This window comes from Lytechinus variegatus, chromosome 17, assembly GCF_018143015.1.
Source record: "Lytechinus variegatus isolate NC3 chromosome 17, Lvar_3.0, whole genome shotgun sequence".
Lineage (NCBI taxonomy): Eukaryota > Metazoa > Echinodermata > Echinoidea > Temnopleuroida > Toxopneustidae > Lytechinus > Lytechinus variegatus.
Window position 1 is genome coordinate 10,313,671 of NC_054756.1, and position 19,807 is coordinate 10,333,477.

Below are 19,807 nucleotides of genomic sequence, written 5' to 3' on the forward strand. Positions count from 1 at the left end.
GTATGCATTTACATCACAACTGTTGCTATTGGTTGCACATTCGTTGATATCTGTTAAGTTGGAAACGTTAATGATTAACTACTAGGCAAAGACCATTAGAGTAATAATAGCCTCGCTCAAACGCACTCATTATTTAATTATGCATGAATTAAAATTTCACAGATATTTGTCTTATCACGACCCATGCTGTTTTGGTCGGAGGAAGGGTTGGCGGAACCCAATTGGAAGAAGGGTTGGTGCAGTGCTCATCTTGACAGCTTATCCTCCGACCTAGATACTCCCGAACGGAAGAAGGCCGGGTATCTTGTACGACGTCCAGACAGGCACTACCCCGACCCCTGCTCCTATCAACCCAGCCTACGTTTGGGCCGTGATAAGAGGAATATCTGTAGGATTTTTATCCATGCATAACATTATGTTACTCTGAACATGATCCCACGCTTCTGAACGAAGCTAGCATAGGCCTAGCCCACAATACTGGCAAGTACTTATTGCTAATCAAAATATCGGTATATACATTTTCTTTCAGCCAAATAAAGCCCATTTGCAAGAAGGCACACCACTAAAGATACTTTGCGGTTTTCCTGTAACACAATTTAGTGGTTACGAACTTTATCGATAATGAAATATTTTTTATACCATTTATACATTATGAATTGACAAAGCTGTTGTATATATATCATTTCTCACACTTTATATACAGTGCGTATCCAAAAAAGTTTACACTTTGAAAAAGCCCTGGGAATTAAAAAAAAATATAAAACATGTGGGTATTTTTTTCACATATAATCTTGGTTTGGGTCTCATCTATCAAATGGAAGTAATCGTTTTGACAGAATGTTACACTTGAATGGGCACTGTCATCTTTTGTAAAGCTCGCAGAAATCTGTTTGCGCAGAAATGCATGTTTTCACGCTGTGTCAAGGGGAAAGGGCGAAATCAAAATTACCCTGTGAAACATTTCTCATACATTTCCCTTGCACTTTTAGTCAATTGAAATAAAACAGATACATTCAAGCATTTTGTAACAATTTTTGCCACCCAAATTGAAATGTCAATACTTGGTAAGCGCAACCTTTACCCTTTTTGTGCCAGCTGGATGTGAGGACATAACTGAATCTGAACAAAAGTTGATATCAAACATCTCCAGCAATTTTAACTAAGTTTTTATCATTTAAAGTTGGTTTACATTTCATTTTTCATTTAGTACTTGTTTCTCCACACTTGCCAATGAAAATCAAGCCTAAGCCATGATGTAAATCACAGCTCAGTGTAACGCAAATATCATCATGATGGCCTTGGTGTGTGGGAGAATGGGGCGGAGCGCAATGCACTCTTCGAAGTGTTTTGGGGCATGGAAACAAGTTTGAAAAGGTATAAGATATCTTCAAATAAATTTTACTAGCTAAATTCCACGTGTTCTTTATAATTAAGGTCTACTTTTATTCGCATAACTATTTCAAAATTCTGCGCAAATCATTTTTCACTAACTTTTCAAAAGTAAGTGGTGCTCACTTAAGCGGAAATATTTTTCGACAGTTATATCGTCATTTGTTTCAATAGATCTGTACAAAAGTTAAAATGTGGAAAATCCTCAGGATATTACAAATGTATAATTTTACAGGATTTTTTCTAAGTGTAAACTTTTTATTGATACGCACTGTATATTGTACAAGTTCTTTATATAATCATTGCGAAGCAAAACTGGAGAAATTACTAAATATTTCATTGGTCCTTTAAAATTCAGTTCATCAATGCAACAGGGATTAACAACCCTAAAATCAAACGTCGTTTTATTGGAGAATCCGAAACATACAACATGATATGTAATATTTTCGATTCGACGGCAAAATACTATTAATTCTCAGGTAAAATTTCCAGTTGGATATATCGGAAGGCCAGCATGTTACTTAAAATGAACACATAAATACAACTACAAATGTTTGGAAAGACCTGCTAGTCCAGGATAGGCCCCATAGAAAATTGACCAAACCTTGTTTTATTATATATACAATATTTTTTTATGGTTTCTTGTCAATGCGAGGGCGCTGATTACGAATCTGAATGATGCCACTCGTGTAACCTCGAGCATTTTCCGCAAATTGGCAAAATCCAATATGGCCGCCAAAATAATTTATGCAAATTACCCATGAAACTCATAAAATTGTCCGCACATTGACTGTGAAATGCATGAAATTGTGTGGCAGGAGTGAAATACAATCTTAAAAAAACAATTTTTGACAAAATATTTATCTTCCTGATATTCAAAATGGCCGCCATAGGCCATTGTATATGAATAGGGAAAACTAATTTTCACAAATATGAGCACTAAACTGCAAAAACCGCGATGCATGAACGAACTAATATATGCAAATCATCATTACTAATGAGATATATTATTTATTATGCCAAATATGGGAACATTTCTGTATTTCGATATCTAAAATAGCCGCCACTTGCCCAAACAGTATTGCGTACAATGGCAATGGCCCGGGCCCAAAAAATGAGAAGATTAGCATTAAAATTGATATTATTAAGATTAACGAGTGGAATACTGACGAAAAACATAATTGTAAATATGCCATTTATGTTTCAAATGCTGTATTTTGAAATTCAAAATGGCCGCAATAGCCCCTATATTCGTCATGTACAATGCAAATAGAGAAACTAATTTTCACACGAGTATAAGAAACACAAAATGCATGTAATTGTGATCTATGAGTGAAATATTGTCTGACAACATGTTTTATAGCAAGACATATCATTTCTTTTGTCTTGCATGAGATAAATACTGTATTATGAAATTCAAAATGGCCCGTATAGGCCATAACAGTATTATCTACAATGTGAATTGGGACATATCATTTGTCAGAATTTGGATTTGCTTGACTATGACATCCATATAATCCTGTTGTATGAGTAAAACGTTTGAAAACATATTTTTAATCATCGCATTTCTTCTTTCATATAGGTGATAAATACTGTATTTTGACATTCAAAATAACCTCTACAAGCCCTAGCTAAATTATGTAACATGCGAACAGGGAAACTAATTTTCACAAGAGTGAGAATCATAAAATGCATATAAAGATAACAGTATCCAATTAATTTATCACATATATATGCATTTTATCGCTCACTCTTGTGATTTCTTTTCTCTCATTTCTCATTGTGTATAACACTTTTAGGGCCTTTGGCAGCCATTTTGAATATCAGAATACAACATTCACCACATACATGGCATATTAATAATATATTTCGTTAAAAATTGTGTTTATAGTCAGTATTCCAACTGTTTAATCTTCATAATAAGCGTTTTAGTGATCACTCTTGAGAATGTTTTGGCCCCCATTGCCATTGTACGCAAAATATACCGTTTGGGCCAGTGGCGGCTATTTTAGATATCAAAATACTGCAATTTTCCCATATATGACAACACAAATGATATATCCCGTTAGTAATTGTGATTTGCATGTATTACTTCGTTCATACATCGCGATTTTTTGCAGTTTAGTGCTCATTTTTGTAAAAATTAGTTTTCCTTATTCATATTGTACATGATAGTGTATACAATGGCCTATGGCGGGCATTTTGAATATCAGGAAGATAAATTTTTTTCAAAAATTATTTTTTAAGATTGTATTTCACTCCTGCCACACAATTTCATGCATTTCACAGCCAATGTGCGGACAATTTTATGATTTTCATGGGTAATTTGCATATTTTGGCGGCCATATTGGATATTGCCAATTTGCGGAAAATGCTCAAGGTTACCCGAGTGGCATCATTCAGATTCGTAATCAGCACCCTCGAATTGACAAGAAGCCATCAAAAAATATTGTATATATAAAAAAACAAGGTTATGCCTCTTCTATCCTGGACTATGCGGCTGACCAGTGTTTTCCTGTTTTTTTTATTGTATACTTGTAGTTGTTTACAAAGGTAAATGTGTCAGTCATTTGTTGAAATTAATATATAAATATATATGCATATATATATATGATATTGAGGTCATTGATCACATCCTTTGTTTCTCATATCTCCGTTTTGTAACCACGTTGTGAATCATGATTCATGTTGCCGTTACTATCCTATTTAGTATCGTATTGATAAGATGGGTAAAAGTGTGCAGTGAAAAAATGGTGCACATTATGCCAACCATGGCGAATGTACAGTTTGGTCAATTGCGAAATTTTCAGTTACTCACGTATAACGTTGGGAATGTTAACTTCATAAATTTGGCTAATCTTACCGAAACGTGAAATATTTCAAAAATGTTCAGTTACATGCAGACATTATCACGTTGTCCCTTTGAAGGGCCTGGTAAATCTTCAGCAGATCCCAAATAACAATAGAGCCTACCTTCGCAGATTCTTCCGGTGCCCGTGAATCCAGATTTGCAAGCGCAGGTGAAAGATCCTACGTTGTTGGTGCAGTATGCATTTACATCACAACTGTTGCTATTGGTTGCACATTCGTTGATATCTGTTAAGTTGGAAACGTTAATGATTAACTACTAGGCAAAGACCATTAGAGTAATAATAGCCTCGCTCAAACGCACTCATTATTTAATTATGCATGAATTAAAATTTCACAGATATTTGTCTTATCACGACCCATGCTGTTTTGGTCGGAGGAAGGGTTGGCGGAACCCAATTGGAAGAAGGGTTGGTGCAGTGCTCATCTTGACAGCTTATCCTCCGACCTAGATACTCCCGAACGGAAGAAGGCCGGGTATCTTGTACGACGTCCAGACAGGCACTACCCCGACCCCTGCTCCTATCAACCCAGCCTACGTTTGGGCCGTGATAAGAGGAATATCTGTAGGATTTTTATCCATGCATAACATTATGTTACTCTGAACATGATCCCACGCTTCTGAACGAAGCTAGCATAGGCCTAGCCCACAATACTGGCAAGTACTTATTGCTAATCAAAATATCGGTATATACATTTTCTTTCAGCCAAATAAAGCCCATTTGCAAGAAGGCACACCACTAAAGATACTTTGCGGTTTTCCTGTAACACAATTTAGTGGTTACGAACTTTATCGATAATGAAATATTTTTTATACCATTTATACATTATGAATTGACAAAGCTGTTGTATATATATCATTTCTCACACTTTATATACAGTGCGTATCCAAAAAAGTTTACACTTTGAAAAAGCCCTGGGAATTAAAAAAAAATATAAAACATGTGGGTATTTTTTTCACATATAATCTTGGTTTGGGTCTCATCTATCAAATGGAAGTAATCGTTTTGACAGAATGTTACACTTGAATGGGCACTGTCATCTTTTGTAAAGCTCGCAGAAATCTGTTTGCGCAGAAATGCATGTTTTCACGCTGTGTCAAGGGGAAAGGGCGAAATCAAAATTACCCTGTGAAACATTTCTCATACATTTCCCTTGCACTTTTAGTCAATTGAAATAAAACAGATACATTCAAGCATTTTGTAACAATTTTTGCCACCCAAATTGAAATGTCAATACTTGGTAAGCGCAACCTTTACCCTTTTTGTGCCAGCTGGATGTGAGGACATAACTGAATCTGAACAAAAGTTGATATCAAACATCTCCAGCAATTTTAACTAAGTTTTTATCATTTAAAGTTGGTTTACATTTCATTTTTCATTTAGTACTTGTTTCTCCACACTTGCCAATGAAAATCAAGCCTAAGCCATGATGTAAATCACAGCTCAGTGTAACGCAAATATCATCATGATGGCCTTGGTGTGTGGGAGAATGGGGCGGAGCGCAATGCACTCTTCGAAGTGTTTTGGGGCATGGAAACAAGTTTGAAAAGGTATAAGATATCTTCAAATAAATTTTACTAGCTAAATTCCACGTGTTCTTTATAATTAAGGTCTACTTTTATTCGCATAACTATTTCAAAATTCTGCGCAAATCATTTTTCACTAACTTTTCAAAAGTAAGTGGTGCTCACTTAAGCGGAAATATTTTTCGACAGTTATATCGTCATTTGCTTCAATAGATCTGTACAAAAGTTAAAATGTGGAAAATCCTCAGGATATTACAAATGTATAATTTTACAGGATTTTTTCTAAGTGTAAACTTTTTATTGATACGCACTGTATATTGTACAAGTTATTTATATAATCATTGCGAAGCAAAACTGGAGAAATTACTAAATATTTCATTGGTCCTTTAAAATTTAGTTCATCAATGCAACAGGGATTAACAACCCTAAAATCAAGCGTCGTTTTATTGGAGAATCCGAAACATACAACATGATATGTAATATTTTCGATTCGACGGCAAAATACTATTAATTCTCAGGTAAAATTTCCAGTTGGATATATCGGAAGGCCAGCATGTTACTTAAAATGAACACATAAATACAACTACAAATGTTTGGAAAGACCTGCTAGTCCAGGATAGGCCCCATAGAAAATTGACCAAACCTTGTTTTATTATATATACAATATTTTTTTATGGTTTCTTGTCAATTCGAGGGCGCTGATTACGAATCTGAATGATGCCACTCGTGTAACCTCGAGCATTTTCCGCAAATTGGCAAAATCCAATATGGCCGCCAAAATAATTTATGCAAATTACCCATGAAACTCATAAAATTGTCCGCACATTGACTGTGAAATGCATGAAATTGTGTGGCAGGAGTGAAATACAATCTTAAAAAAACAATTTTTGACAAAATATTTATCTTCCTGATATTCAAAATGGCCGCCATAGGCCATTGTATATGAATAGGGAAAACTAATTTTCACAAATATGAGCACTAAACTGCAAAAACCGCGATGCATGAACGAACTAATATATGCAAATCATCATTACTAATGAGATATATTATTTATTATGCCAAATATGGGAACATTTCTGTATTTCGATATCTAAAATAGCCGCCACTTGCCCAAACAGTATTGCGTACAATGGCAATGGCCCGGGCCCAAAAAATGAGAAGATTAGCATTAAAATTGATATTATTAAGATTAACGAGTGGAATACTGACGAAAAACATAATTGTAAATATGCCATTTATGTTTCAAATGCTGTATTTTGAAATTCAAAATGGCCGCCATAGCCCCTATATTCGTCATGTACAATGCAAATAGAGAAACTAATTTTCACACGAGTATAAGAAACACAAAATGCATGTAATTGTGATCTATGAGTGAAATATTGTCTGACAACATGTTTTATAGCAAGACATATCATTTCTTTTGTCTTGCATGAGATAAATACTGTATTATGAAATTCAAAATGGCCCGTATAGGCCATAACAGTATTATCTACAATGTGAATTGGGACATATCATTTGTCAGAATTTGGATTTGCTTGACTATGACATCCATATAATCCTGTTGTATGAGTAAAACGTTTGAAAACATATTTTTAATCATCGCATTTCTTCTTTCATATAGGTGATAAATACTGTATTTTGACATTCAAAATAACCTCTACAAGCCCTAGCTAAATTATGTAACATGCGAACAGGGAAACTAATTTTCACAAGAGTGAGAATCATAAAATGCATATAAAGATAACAGTATCCAATTAATTTATCACATATATATGCATTTTATCGCTCACTCTTGTGATTTCTTTTCTCTCATTTCTCATTGTGTATAACACTTTTAGGGCCTTTGGCAGCCATTTTGAATATCAGAATACAACATTCACCACATACATGGCATATTAATAATATATTTCGTTAAAAATTGTGTTTATAGTCAGTATTCCAACTGTTTAATCTTCATAATAAGCGTTTTAGTGATCACTCTTGAGAATGTTTTGGCCCCCATTGCCATTGTACGCAAAATATACCGTTTGGGCCAGTGGCGGCTATTTTAGATATCAAAATACTGCAATTTTCCCATATATGACAACACAAATGATATATCCCGTTAGTAATTGTGATTTGCATGTATTACTTCGTTCATACATCGCGATTTTTTGCAGTTTAGTGCTCATTTTTGTAAAAATTAGTTTTCCTTATTCATATTGTACATGATAGTGTATACAATGGCCTATGGCGGGCATTTTGAATATCAGGAAGATAAATTTTTTTCAAAAATTATTTTTTAAGATTGTATTTCACTCCTGCCACACAATTTCATGCATTTCACAGCCAATGTGCGGACAATTTTATGATTTTCATGGGTAATTTGCATATTTTGGCGGCCATATTGGATATTGCCAATTTGCGGAAAATGCTCAAGGTTACCCGAGTGGCATCATTCAGATTCGTAATCAGCACCCTCGAATTGACAAGAAGCCATCAAAAAATATTGTATATATAAAAAAACAAGGTTATGCCTCTTCTATCCTGGACTATGCGGCTGACCAGTGTTTTCCTGTTTTTTTTATTGTATACTTGTAGTTGTTTACAAAGGTAAATGTGTCAGTCATTTGTTGAAATTAATATATAAATATATATGCATATATATATATGATATTGAGGTCATTGATCACATCCTTTGTTTCTCATATCTCCGTTTTGTAACCACGTTGTGAATCATGATTCATGTTGCCGTTACTATCCTATTTAGTATCGTATTGATAAGATGGGTAAAAGTGTGCAGTGAAAAAATGGTGCACATTATGCCAACCATGGCGAATGTACAGTTTGGTCAATTGCGAAATTTTCAGTTACTCACGTATAACGTTGGGAATGTTAACTTCATAAATTTGGCTAATCTTACCGAAACGTGAAATATTTCAAAAATGTTCAGTTACATGCAGACATTATCACGTTGTCCCTTTGAAGGGCCTGGTAAATCTTCAGCAGATCCCAAATAACAATAGAGCCTACCTTCGCAGATTCTTCCGGTGCCCGTGAATCCAGATTTGCAAGCGCAGGTGAAAGATCCTACGTTGTTGGTGCAGTATGCATTTACATCACAACTGTTGCTATTGGTTGCACATTCGTCGATATCTGTTAAGTTGGAAACGTTAATGATTAACTACTAGCATGACTAGGCAAAGACCATTAGAGTAATAATAGCCTCGCTCAAACGCACTCATTATTTAATTATGCATGAATTAAAATTACACAGATATTTGTCTAATCACGACCCATGCTGTTTTGGTCGGAGTAAGGGTAGGCGGAGTTGACGAATGTACACCACCTCAATCCATATTTTAAATTTATTGAAATATCCATCTTTTGGAGACCCCGATGTGGCAAAACTGTATTCCCCGGCATTCCTGCTACTTTACAAAATTAGTTTTACTTGTATTATCACTGAGACATCAGTCAACATGTTTTCTGAAGAAAGTTTTTGGTTTATTTAAGCCAACGCCCATGGGAGCTTTATATCTTTTATATTAACATTTGTAATTATTATATTATTATTTTTCATATTATTAGGTGGTCTGTCTATGACAGATCACCTATTAATTTCGTTCGAATTTTTTTTATTTATTTATTTTTAACGATTTTCTTGTCGCCAAGTTATCTCAAAATAGACTCAATCAATTTCATTGAATTTCATGTCATCTATAGGATCTGTCATGGACACGTCACAATAAGCTTTTCAAGGTGAACAGGTCATGATGACGTCATCTAGGCGCCATTTTGTAAAATCACATTATCAATCATATCTCCATTATCAATTATCAAAAATCAATCAAATTTACATCACATCAACTTCAGGTCAAGGGTCATCAAGTCATGTCATCAAAGGTCACCTGGAGGTCACGACGCGCGCGTCAAAATTTCAAAATGCTCAAAATCACTTTTTGACCAAAGTTGAGTACGTTTCAGGTCATTTTAAGCATTTCAAAATTTTGCGCGCAAGCACGCATGCGCGCGCGTTTCCGCGCGTAATGCCTTAACGCAACGCAGAAACACCGTTTTTTTTTACATTTTTGCATTGATAATAAAATTCTGAACAATTTGATACCTTGATCAACCTTCTACGACCATTAATGACGAAATTAACACCCGTTGAAGTTTACAGCACGTGTGCGCGCGAGCTCTCACTATAGGCCATATATGGGCAAAAACATGCCTATTGAAAATTCACTGTAGCTCTTTAAATAGTCCGTTGACCCCCAATTTTTTTTTGTAGATTTGATTTCATGTCACCATTGTCCCTCAATTATATCGTGACGTCATCAAAATGGCGCCTAAACTAAATATTTCATTTTTTCAAAAATGACGTCATAAAATTTATGCAAATTTGGTTGTAACTTCTCGAATATAGATCGTTTTTCGCCCGGATTTCCATAAGTTGTAGTTTAGAATGTATTCTTTCTGCTCAGTAAACAGAAATTTTCATTTTTCCTCATTTTGCGTGTAATCTCTATGGGACATGACTTTTTCTCAAAACTAGATTCGACATTCGTCTATTTCGTGAGCCATATCTCCATTTTTTCTGGTTGGATTTCCCTGAGCTTTTAGTATGCTGTGGCTGAGATTCTTAACTTTCGGAATGTGCCCTTCATTTTTTGATCAGATGCCGGGATCATGCCCGTATTTCGCTTGCAAAATTGGAATTGTAATTCTCAAATTGCTTACGTGTAAAGTCTATGGGAAATATGCTAGCTCAATCGGTTAGGCGTCAGACTTGCATCTCATTCAATCATGAAGGCAGGGGTTTGAGTCCGCGGGTGGACATGATTTTTATTTTTTTTTTTTTACTATCTTGCGCACGATCAATTATAACAATTCTAATAATTAATAGCTAAAATATTGCAAAATAAAACAGATTATAATTACTTTTTTTCGTATTATATCTATCTAATCATATCCGTCCATCCGCTATCTGTTATAAATCTATCTATCCATACATATGTCTATCTGTCTATCTACCTACTTTGTATATGTATCTGTCTATCTATCTCTCTCTCTGTCTAATATAACATATCTATCTGTTTAGATATGTATATCTATCTATCGTTCTATATATCCATCAATCTGTCTGCCTGTCTCTATCTATCTTTCTATATGTATATCTGTCTGGCTATCTATCTATATCAATCTATTTGTCTCTATCTATCTATCTATCTAGCTATCTATTTATCTATCTATCTATATGTCTGTCTGTCTCTCTGTCTATCTATGTTTTATTAATATAACCACCTATCATATATCTCTCAATCGATCACTTGATCCATCCATCTCTCCATCCATCACTCCATCCATCTATATATATAATCATCTATCTTGTATGTATCTGTTTGAAGATGTATGTCTGACGATTGTCATCACCACATCAATAATCACATTTAGCAATGGTCAAAACTTATTCTTAGAAGGCTCAGCTGCTCCTCCGCCTGCATCTTGGGTTACCAACGTGCCAGAGCACGTTGTCCGCTGGCGACATCGCCAGTATACCATTCCGTTTTTCCTCGCCCGTATCGTGTATGTATAACCTCGATAAGACACACATTGCTTCCCCCTTTGGGTGGAAAACACTTCCATAATGCAAAGTAATCAATGACGAACAACACTAGTCAACAGTGATAAAATAAATCAAGAAGTTGAAGAGAATTGGTAATTAATTAGGCCCACAATCGCGAATAGAGTCGACTCGGGTCGTAGAGGGCGCTAGTGCAGCATAGTAGACCAGTATGCGTATTAGACGAAATGAATATTAGACGAAATGGTGATTAGCCAAAATGGCAATTGGACATACTAGTATTGGCTATTAGACCAAATGGCAATTAGACCAAATGATTGTTAGCCGAAATGGGTCTAGACCAAGTGATAGTAGACCAAATGCAGTTAGACCAAATGGAACATGGACGAAATGAAAGTAGACCAAGTGGTTATTAGACCATTTGCCTTTAGACCATTTGGCTATTAGACCAAATGGGAATAGACGTAATGATAGTGGACAAAGTGGCTATTGGACCAATTAGCAAAAAAATACCATTAGACCAAATGGCTATTAGACCAAATGATAATAGACGAAATGGCTATTAGACGAAATGGCTATTAGACGAAATGGTGATTGGACGAAATGGTAATTGGACCATGTGGATAGTGGACCAACTGATGGTAGACGAAATGATATTAGACCATGTGGGTAGTGGACGAAATGGCAGTGGACGAAATGGCAATAAACCGGTGTAACAGCCCCCCCGCTTCCGCCGCTTATGGCTCTAAGGTTTAATTTGGCGTGCAATGGCCTAATTTACGTAAGAAACATTTCACCTCATGAAATATTGAATATTTCCAGATCGTTTCGTATTCCAGCAACAGTATTATGATCTTCGGCCTCAGTCATGAATATTTAATATGTCATTGAAGCCCTCGCTGGCGCGCTCTTGCATTGGATGATTTTCACCGACCCCCCCCCCCCAAAAAAAAAAAAAAAAACAAAGACATTAAGAGATTCAGTGAAATTCAACGCAGGTTTCAAGAGGCTTGGGAGAAAAGCACGGCAAAAAAGTAAATAAACACGACTTGCACAAGAATCTTTTTAAGGATACCGCGTACCGTACGTAGACCTAGCTAAGTTCGGTTCGTGCGTTTGTGACCAATAACTTCATTTCGAAATAACGATGTGGATGTAAACAAAATCAACAGAAATCATGTCAAATATGTGGAATGTGATTATGTTAAAACAGTAGTCGAGTACATTTTATTTAAGGCACTTAATTGCCGGCTTAAAACGAAACTCGAATTTCAATTTTATTTTACTTTCCCAGCATGTTTGTCCCATTGAAGACACCGTAAGAAAAAAAATCTCACCGAACTAAAAAAAAATCGCCACTAATCCAAAACGCGAGTGATTATGAACCACTGATCTCTCCCCTAACTGGATATGCGGGGAGGGTCCTTTGTTTAGGCGCTGTCACACCTTGGCGTTTTAGACAGCGTATGCCCGACGTATGAGGAATTTGGCGAATACGCTGGCGTACGTCGAATACGTTACGGGTAAGATTTGCATACGTTAAGAGTACGCTAAAACACGCTGGTATACGTCGTCATACGGCGAGGTCGTCGAAAAATTTTGTGCAAGCACAAAATTTTTCGACGTATGCCAGCGTATGGCTCATACGTCCCGCATACGCGGGTCATAAGTTGTAGGCAAGTTACGCGATCGTTGATACACGTTGACACACGTTACTCGTAAGTTACTCATAAGTCGATGTACGTCGAGATAATGTCCAGCGTACCCTAAAACTTACTTCTAACCTATGAGTAACGTGCTTTGAACGTATGTGTAACTTAACTCCAACGTATATTGACGTATGAAGACGTGCTCGGACGACCACAAAACTTACTGAACGTGTTTATAACTTACAGCTATCGTATAATGGCGTATTGACAACGTTTATAGGAATTGGTATACAAAGGTGGGGTTCACAGGAGTTTTCTTCGGCATGGCGGTGGTGTTGATACGGTGATGTATCGTGCGGTTATGATTTGAATAGTCGAGCGGCAGCCTTTTTATAGGCTACGACACGTGTTCGTCAGCGATACGCTGCCGCGCGCTATGCGTAAGTTAGGCTACCGTAGGGCATAAGTTGTGTACGCCAGCAATACGCTAAGCATTCGTTGGAATACGTTTCTTATAAGTTAACGAAGCGTTCGATATAAGTTACTAATACGTTATGTATACGTCCAACTCGTTATTTATACGCTAAGTATACGCCCAGAGTTGAAAAAAAAACAAAGTTCAGCGTATGCCGACGTTTTAGAGAAATTTTGATACGTCGGGCATACGCTGTCTAAAACGCCAAGGTGTGACACCACCTTTTGAAGCCCGCGAGTTCTATTGTCCGCCATACCAGTTCCCCCAAAAAGAACGCGATCGCTCATTAGCATATGCATTGTGAGCGATACGTAGCTGTCTGCACACTGAAGCTCTTGCTTTTTATACAAAACTTCATATATTTAAGGTGCCAGAATTCGCAATTTTCTTGAAACCATGGTACTTTCCCAGTACATTTCGGAAACATAATTTTGAAGGGGTTGGTGTTTTTCTCACCTAAGGAAGAATGGATGAAATCTTTGACTTGTCTAAGGGTATTTTGGAGGTTTGTCAAATAACCTCTTGGGATCGATAGGGCGAGGATTTTCTAGGTTATGCAGGCTTATAACACTGGGCTTGAAACCCCCCTTTAATTTAAGTCCACCCATCCCCCCCCAAAAAAAAATCAAACAAGTGTAACACCGAAAAATTCACCGCTTAAGTAAAACTTTAAAAATATAACTTTCATATTTTACTTCTGATTTTGATTGAATTTTGAGCATTATTGTGTGTTTTTTCTCTCTATTCAAATAATCGTTTCCGTGAGGTGGACTCGCCCTTTAAAGGACAAGTCCACCCCAACAAAAACTTGATTTGAATAAAAAGAGAAAAAATTCAACAAGCAAAACACTGAAAATTTCATCAAAATCGGATGTAATATGAAAGTTATGCCATTTTTAAGTTTTGCTTCATTTCACTTAACAGTTATATGCACATCTCGGTTGGTATTCCATTATTTTAACATTTTGTGCTTCAGGCAAGGAGGTCCTATAATCGTCAAATTCGTAAAATTGAAATATTGTATAGTTCAAACTATAAAAAACCAAAGAAAGAGTGATAATATCATCGACTCTCTCAATTTGAATGTAACTGACTTGTTCATATCACAATTTTTTTTTTTAAATAAGCGAAAATGTCATAACTTTTTTATTTTACATCCGATTTTAATGAAATTTTCAGCATTGTGCTTGTCTGATTTTTCTCTATATTGATTCAAATCAATATTTTTCTGAGTTGGACTTGACCTTCTCTCTCTCTCTCTCTCCTTCTGTCACATCGATCGACCCTCTTCAATTATCCTCTACCCAGTTTGTTCATATAGGCAGCAGAAGCGGGGGGAGTGGGGGGGGTCCTGTTCCCCTATATTTTAGGTGGGGGATAGACCCCCAAAATTTATTTTGACGCCTTTTTTTGTTCTTTTTGCTTGTAAATTTTTTTTCCTGCATCCCCCCTAAATTCAGGTGGACCCCCCTAAAATCATTGTGACGGTCAGCCCTAAAATTCTGGTTGATAACGTTTTTTGGATGCTTGTCAGATTATTTCTTTTGTTTTGCATCCCTCCCTAAATTTTGGATTGATAACCTTTTTTTTTGCTTGTCAGGTTATTTTTCTTGCGTCACCCCCTAAATTTCTGGTCGATAACCCCTCTTTTCTTTGCTCCACCGAGACATTTTTTTCTTTGAAGACATTCGACATCTCAAAATAATTAAGTTCTGTGAAATTTCTGAAGTCTGTAAATCCGTCTCTGTAGCTTAATGTCTTTTTTACATACTTTTGTTTAAAAAATGAGTTCTTGGAAAAAATAATTCGATCTATTGTTGACAGAGAAATATCACATAAGCCCCCTAAAGTCCTAGTCCTACCGTACATGTACCTCTATAGCTTGTAAATTTTATTATCCTTTCACAAATAAAAGATAAAATAATTTTCAGAATACCTTGTAGATCAGTCCTTTTCCCCAAAATCAGTCTATTTCGGTCAGGATCTATGCTTCGCCAATTTTTTTTTAACTCCTCCGAAACGGCAGATTTTCAGTTTTAACTTAAGTCAAATTTCGGAATACAGGCTACACGGTCAGTATTTTCGTTTCTCGTGATATTCTTCTGTCCAAACATGACTGATTAACTCATAAAACTTGGTGACATTTGTGAATATTAATAAACTGAATATTTATTTGAATCATGGTTTAAATTCATCACGCTTCCAGAGAAATCACAACAATCGATTACCCCCCCTGGAGTTTTAGAGTTTTGGAAACTTGCTCTGGTAATTTAGAATTACCACACATGTATTTGAGCACATGGGACTACATAAATTCTACAACTATGCAGTTCACCAGCTTGTCTTATCTGTGAAAAGTAATCCCCTTTTCTCTGTTTCCACGGTCGTCACGATAAGTGCAATTATACCTGGCACAGAACGACATCTTAAACTTTGTATTAGGTATAAATTCACATTGAAAAGTGCTGTTGTAAGAGTTGATCTGGTAAGTATAACTAAGATTGATACTATTGCCGTGAACCAGACTCTACTCCAATTTTGGCTTTTTGGGGGAACTCGGCGTGCGGAGGTTCCAACTTCCGGTGCTTCAACACGGAATAGGCCAATCAGCGTTATTGTTCCCATCCAGATAAGGGAGAGATCAGTGTTATGAACGCGACGCGAAGCCGATTTACCAACCATAGTTGAAACGATTGAAACGATCGGTGCTGTCAAAGCTATGAAATATGTTGATGCAGCTGGAGGAGGGGGCTGAGCCAAAAGTGGGGGTTGACCTAGACAGCTGGCAGCCGTCTGTTTCGAGGATTTTTTTTTAGCTTTTTTAATTTCTCCTCGTACACAGACGGCTCGCTATCGTGCAGCCACCATTAGGGGACTTGCAATGCAAAATCCCCCCGTCGGGGCTCTTCAATTTTTGTCTTTAATGAATAAAAATTTTGAAATTTAACGCGACCAAAATGCAAATGAATATTCCCTCTTGGCATTAATTGCCCCAAAACAGAGAAAAATCAAGTTAAAAGGATCAAAAACAGTGACTTACCTCGGCTGTCGCGCAAATTCACTTCCCCGTTTTATCCGATCTTAAAGGACAAGTCCACCCCAACAAAAACTTGATTTGAATAAAAAGAGAAAAATTCAACAAGCATGACACTGAAAATTTCATCAAAATCGGATGTAAAAAAGAAAGTTATGGCATTTTAAAGTTTCGCTTATTTTCAAAAAAATAGTTATATGAACGAACCAGTTACATCCAAATGAGAGAGTTGAAGACATCACTCACTCACTATTTCTTTTGTATTTTATTATATGAAATATGAAATATTTTTATTTTCTCGTCATTGTCATGTGAAATGAAGTTTCATTTCTCCCTGAACACGTGGAATTCCATTATTTTAACATTTAGTGCTTCAGGCAAGGAGGTCCTAATCGTCAAATTCGTAAAAATTGAAATATTGTATAATTGAAACAATAAAAAACAAAAGAAATAGTGAGTGAGTGACATCATCGACTTTCTCATTTGGATGTAACTGGCTCGTTCATATAACTATTTTGTTGAAATAAGCGAAACTTTGAATGTCATAACTTTCTTATTTTACATCCGATTTTGATGAAATTTTCAGCATTGTGCTTGTCTGATTTTTCTCTATTGATTCAAATCAACATTTTTCTGAGGTGGACCTCTGGTAATTTAGAATTACCACACATGTATTTGAGCACATGGGACTACATAAAGTCTACAACTATGCAGTTCACCAGCTTGTCTTATCTGTGAAAAGTAATCCCCTTTTCTCTGTTTCCACGGTCGTCACGATAAGTGCAATTATACGTGGCACAGGACGACATCTTAAACTTTGTATTAGGTAAAAATTCACATTGAAAAGTGCTGTTATAAGAGTTGATCTGGTAAGTATAATTAAGATTGATACTATTGTCGTGAACCAGACTCTACTCCGATTTTGGCTTTTTTGGGGAACTCGGCGTGAAAAAGAAATAGTGAGTGAGTGACATCATCGACTTTCTCATTTGGATGTAACTGGCTCGTTCATATAACTATTTTGTTGAAATAAGCGAAACTTTGAATGTCATAACTTTCTTATTTTACATCCAATTTTGATGAAATTTTCAGCATTGTGCTTGTCTGATTTTTCTCTATTGATTCAAATCAACATTTTTCTGAGGTGGACATCTGATTTTTCTCTATTGATTCAAATCAACATTTTTCTTAGGTGGACTTGACCTTTAAGTACATAAACATATGGGCATTGAGTCCCTGTACAGATCGCGCTAGAACTTCGGTTTCTGTATTTGGTGAGTGAAGCCAACGGAGTTCAGCTGAACAACCAACATAACAGAGACCGAAGGTTTTGGTCTAGGGTTGACCATGCAAAAATTCACAATCATATGGTAATTTTTACTTTTTTTTGCTTCTGCGGCCCCTGGATAGCACGTCAGCCACGTCTGTTGCAGTAAAAAATAAAATCTACCAAAGAATCCTCAGTGTCACAACGAAGGAAGTTCTACCTGAATCCCAATGTGGTTTCAGACCTGGAAGAGGAGCCATTGATATGGTATTCTCAATCTGATAGATACAAGGGAAATGTTGAGAACATCACCGAGATCTCTACATGGTCTTCGTAGATCTCACCAAGGCCTTTGAGTCGGTAGATAGTCAGAAAGTGTGGATGTTTCTTTCTCCATTTTGGATATCCTGATAAATTTGTCAAGACCATGAAATTAATGTAAGATGACATGATTGACTCCCTGTTAGTTGGTGGTAAAGCATTAGAAAGTTTTGCAGTACAGACAAGGGTCAAACAGGGATGTATTATCGATCCAAGCCTCTTTTCACCACTTTGTCCTGCAGTGTTGTAGCTCGCTTAACAACAACACCAACATAAATAAACTTGAAACATCGCATAGATTGTCGGGTTTTCAAACTACGCCGACTGGAAGCTATATCTCAGACAACAGATTAACAGTTAACATTGTTAATGAACTACGATATATTACGATATTTCTATGTATTTGCCTCTCGTGGGGAAACCTTCAAGCAGCTATCGATGCTTTCAGCTATGCAGACTCTGCATTTGAATTGAAACTGAGAAAAAAAACTCAGGTATTGTACGAACCAATTTAAGCCTGGAATGGTGCATGGGCAACAATGCCCAACTCTCATTCACAGTTGATGGTAAGCCACTGACCAAAGTTGAGAGATTCACATACATTGGTAGTTGCCTCTCATCAAAAGTCGATGTGATACAGCTTCCAGTTCAGTATTTTGGCGCCTAATGGCTAAGGCCTGGCCTTTGACAAAATGAACCTGTTCACAAGAAAAAAGTGACCGTTTGCAAACATGGCAAAGCTGTGATGTTACCTAGGTTATTGGACCTGATGGCTGGGTAAACTACAGCCGGCATCTGAAAAGTCTTGATGATTACCATCGGAGAATTCTTCGCCGGATATACTGAACATCAACACGTATTGAAACCCTCACTATCCAAAGTAGACTTCGCTGGGCTGGCCATGTACTCAATATAGAAAATATCAGACTGCATGCCCGAGCAGACGATTGATGTACGCCGAATTTCAAAATTGGAAACGCTCTCTGGGATGTCAAATCATTGTCAAATAATCAAAGCGCTTTCTGGACAATCTCAAAGCATTCTTAGTAGGGTACATGCGCAAAGTAAGCCTGGAACAGTGCAAGATTTACCCTTATACTAATTGGAAAACTATACCAATTAAGGAAAGAAAGAATTGAGATCAGCTGTATGTTACGGTGTGAAAAGGTTTGAAAGATCGTGACGATAATTATGCTAAAAAAACTTCAACAAATGATGACGATGATGTGTTCTTGTATAGCGCAGCTATCCGCCTCAGCTGGGCGCTCATTGCGCTTGTTTAAAAATAGGAAATATCTCACAAATTTCAATGTCTTCAAACAGTGCTTAGGATCATCATTCAGTGAAAGAAATGAATAACTGACAGATAATTTAATCTGCCACACCTGATTGAAAAAAATTAAATCTAGGATTAGCCTTAACAGCCATTCGAAGACACACTTATTATGCAAGCAGTCTTCATACTCTATTCAGGGAGAGAGAGAGAGACAATAGAATCTGAATCATACAGCTATACAGATTCGAATAACTTATGCTGCAGTCAAATTACCCCAACGGCCGGCTTACGGTGAGTTGAAAATAGCCGTTCATCTAATTTTATTCAAATCACCTCTATCAAATCTATGTAGCTAGTACCCAAGAAAAATGTTGAAACCGCTGATTTCGACTCGTCGTATGGCGGCTGTCGAGGAATTGTGACTACGCCATAAG

The 19,807-nt window shown here is 36.5% G+C and overlaps 1 protein-coding gene across 1 annotated transcript in view; it reads right to left on the reverse strand.

The window, feature by feature from the left end:
• The window catches only part of LOC121431232 (fibrillin-2-like), a 102,156-nt gene that overhangs the window by 36,629 nt on the left and 45,720 nt on the right, over window positions 1-19,807 (reverse strand). The window contains exons 5-7 of the mRNA XM_041628743.1: window positions 8,798-8,920; window positions 4,363-4,485; window positions 13-50 (exon numbers count right to left, since the gene is read on the reverse strand). Of these exons, the coding sequence (XP_041484677.1) occupies window positions 13-50; window positions 4,363-4,485; window positions 8,798-8,920 (284 nt within the window). The remainder of the gene's footprint in view (window positions 1-12; window positions 51-4,362; window positions 4,486-8,797; window positions 8,921-19,807) is intronic.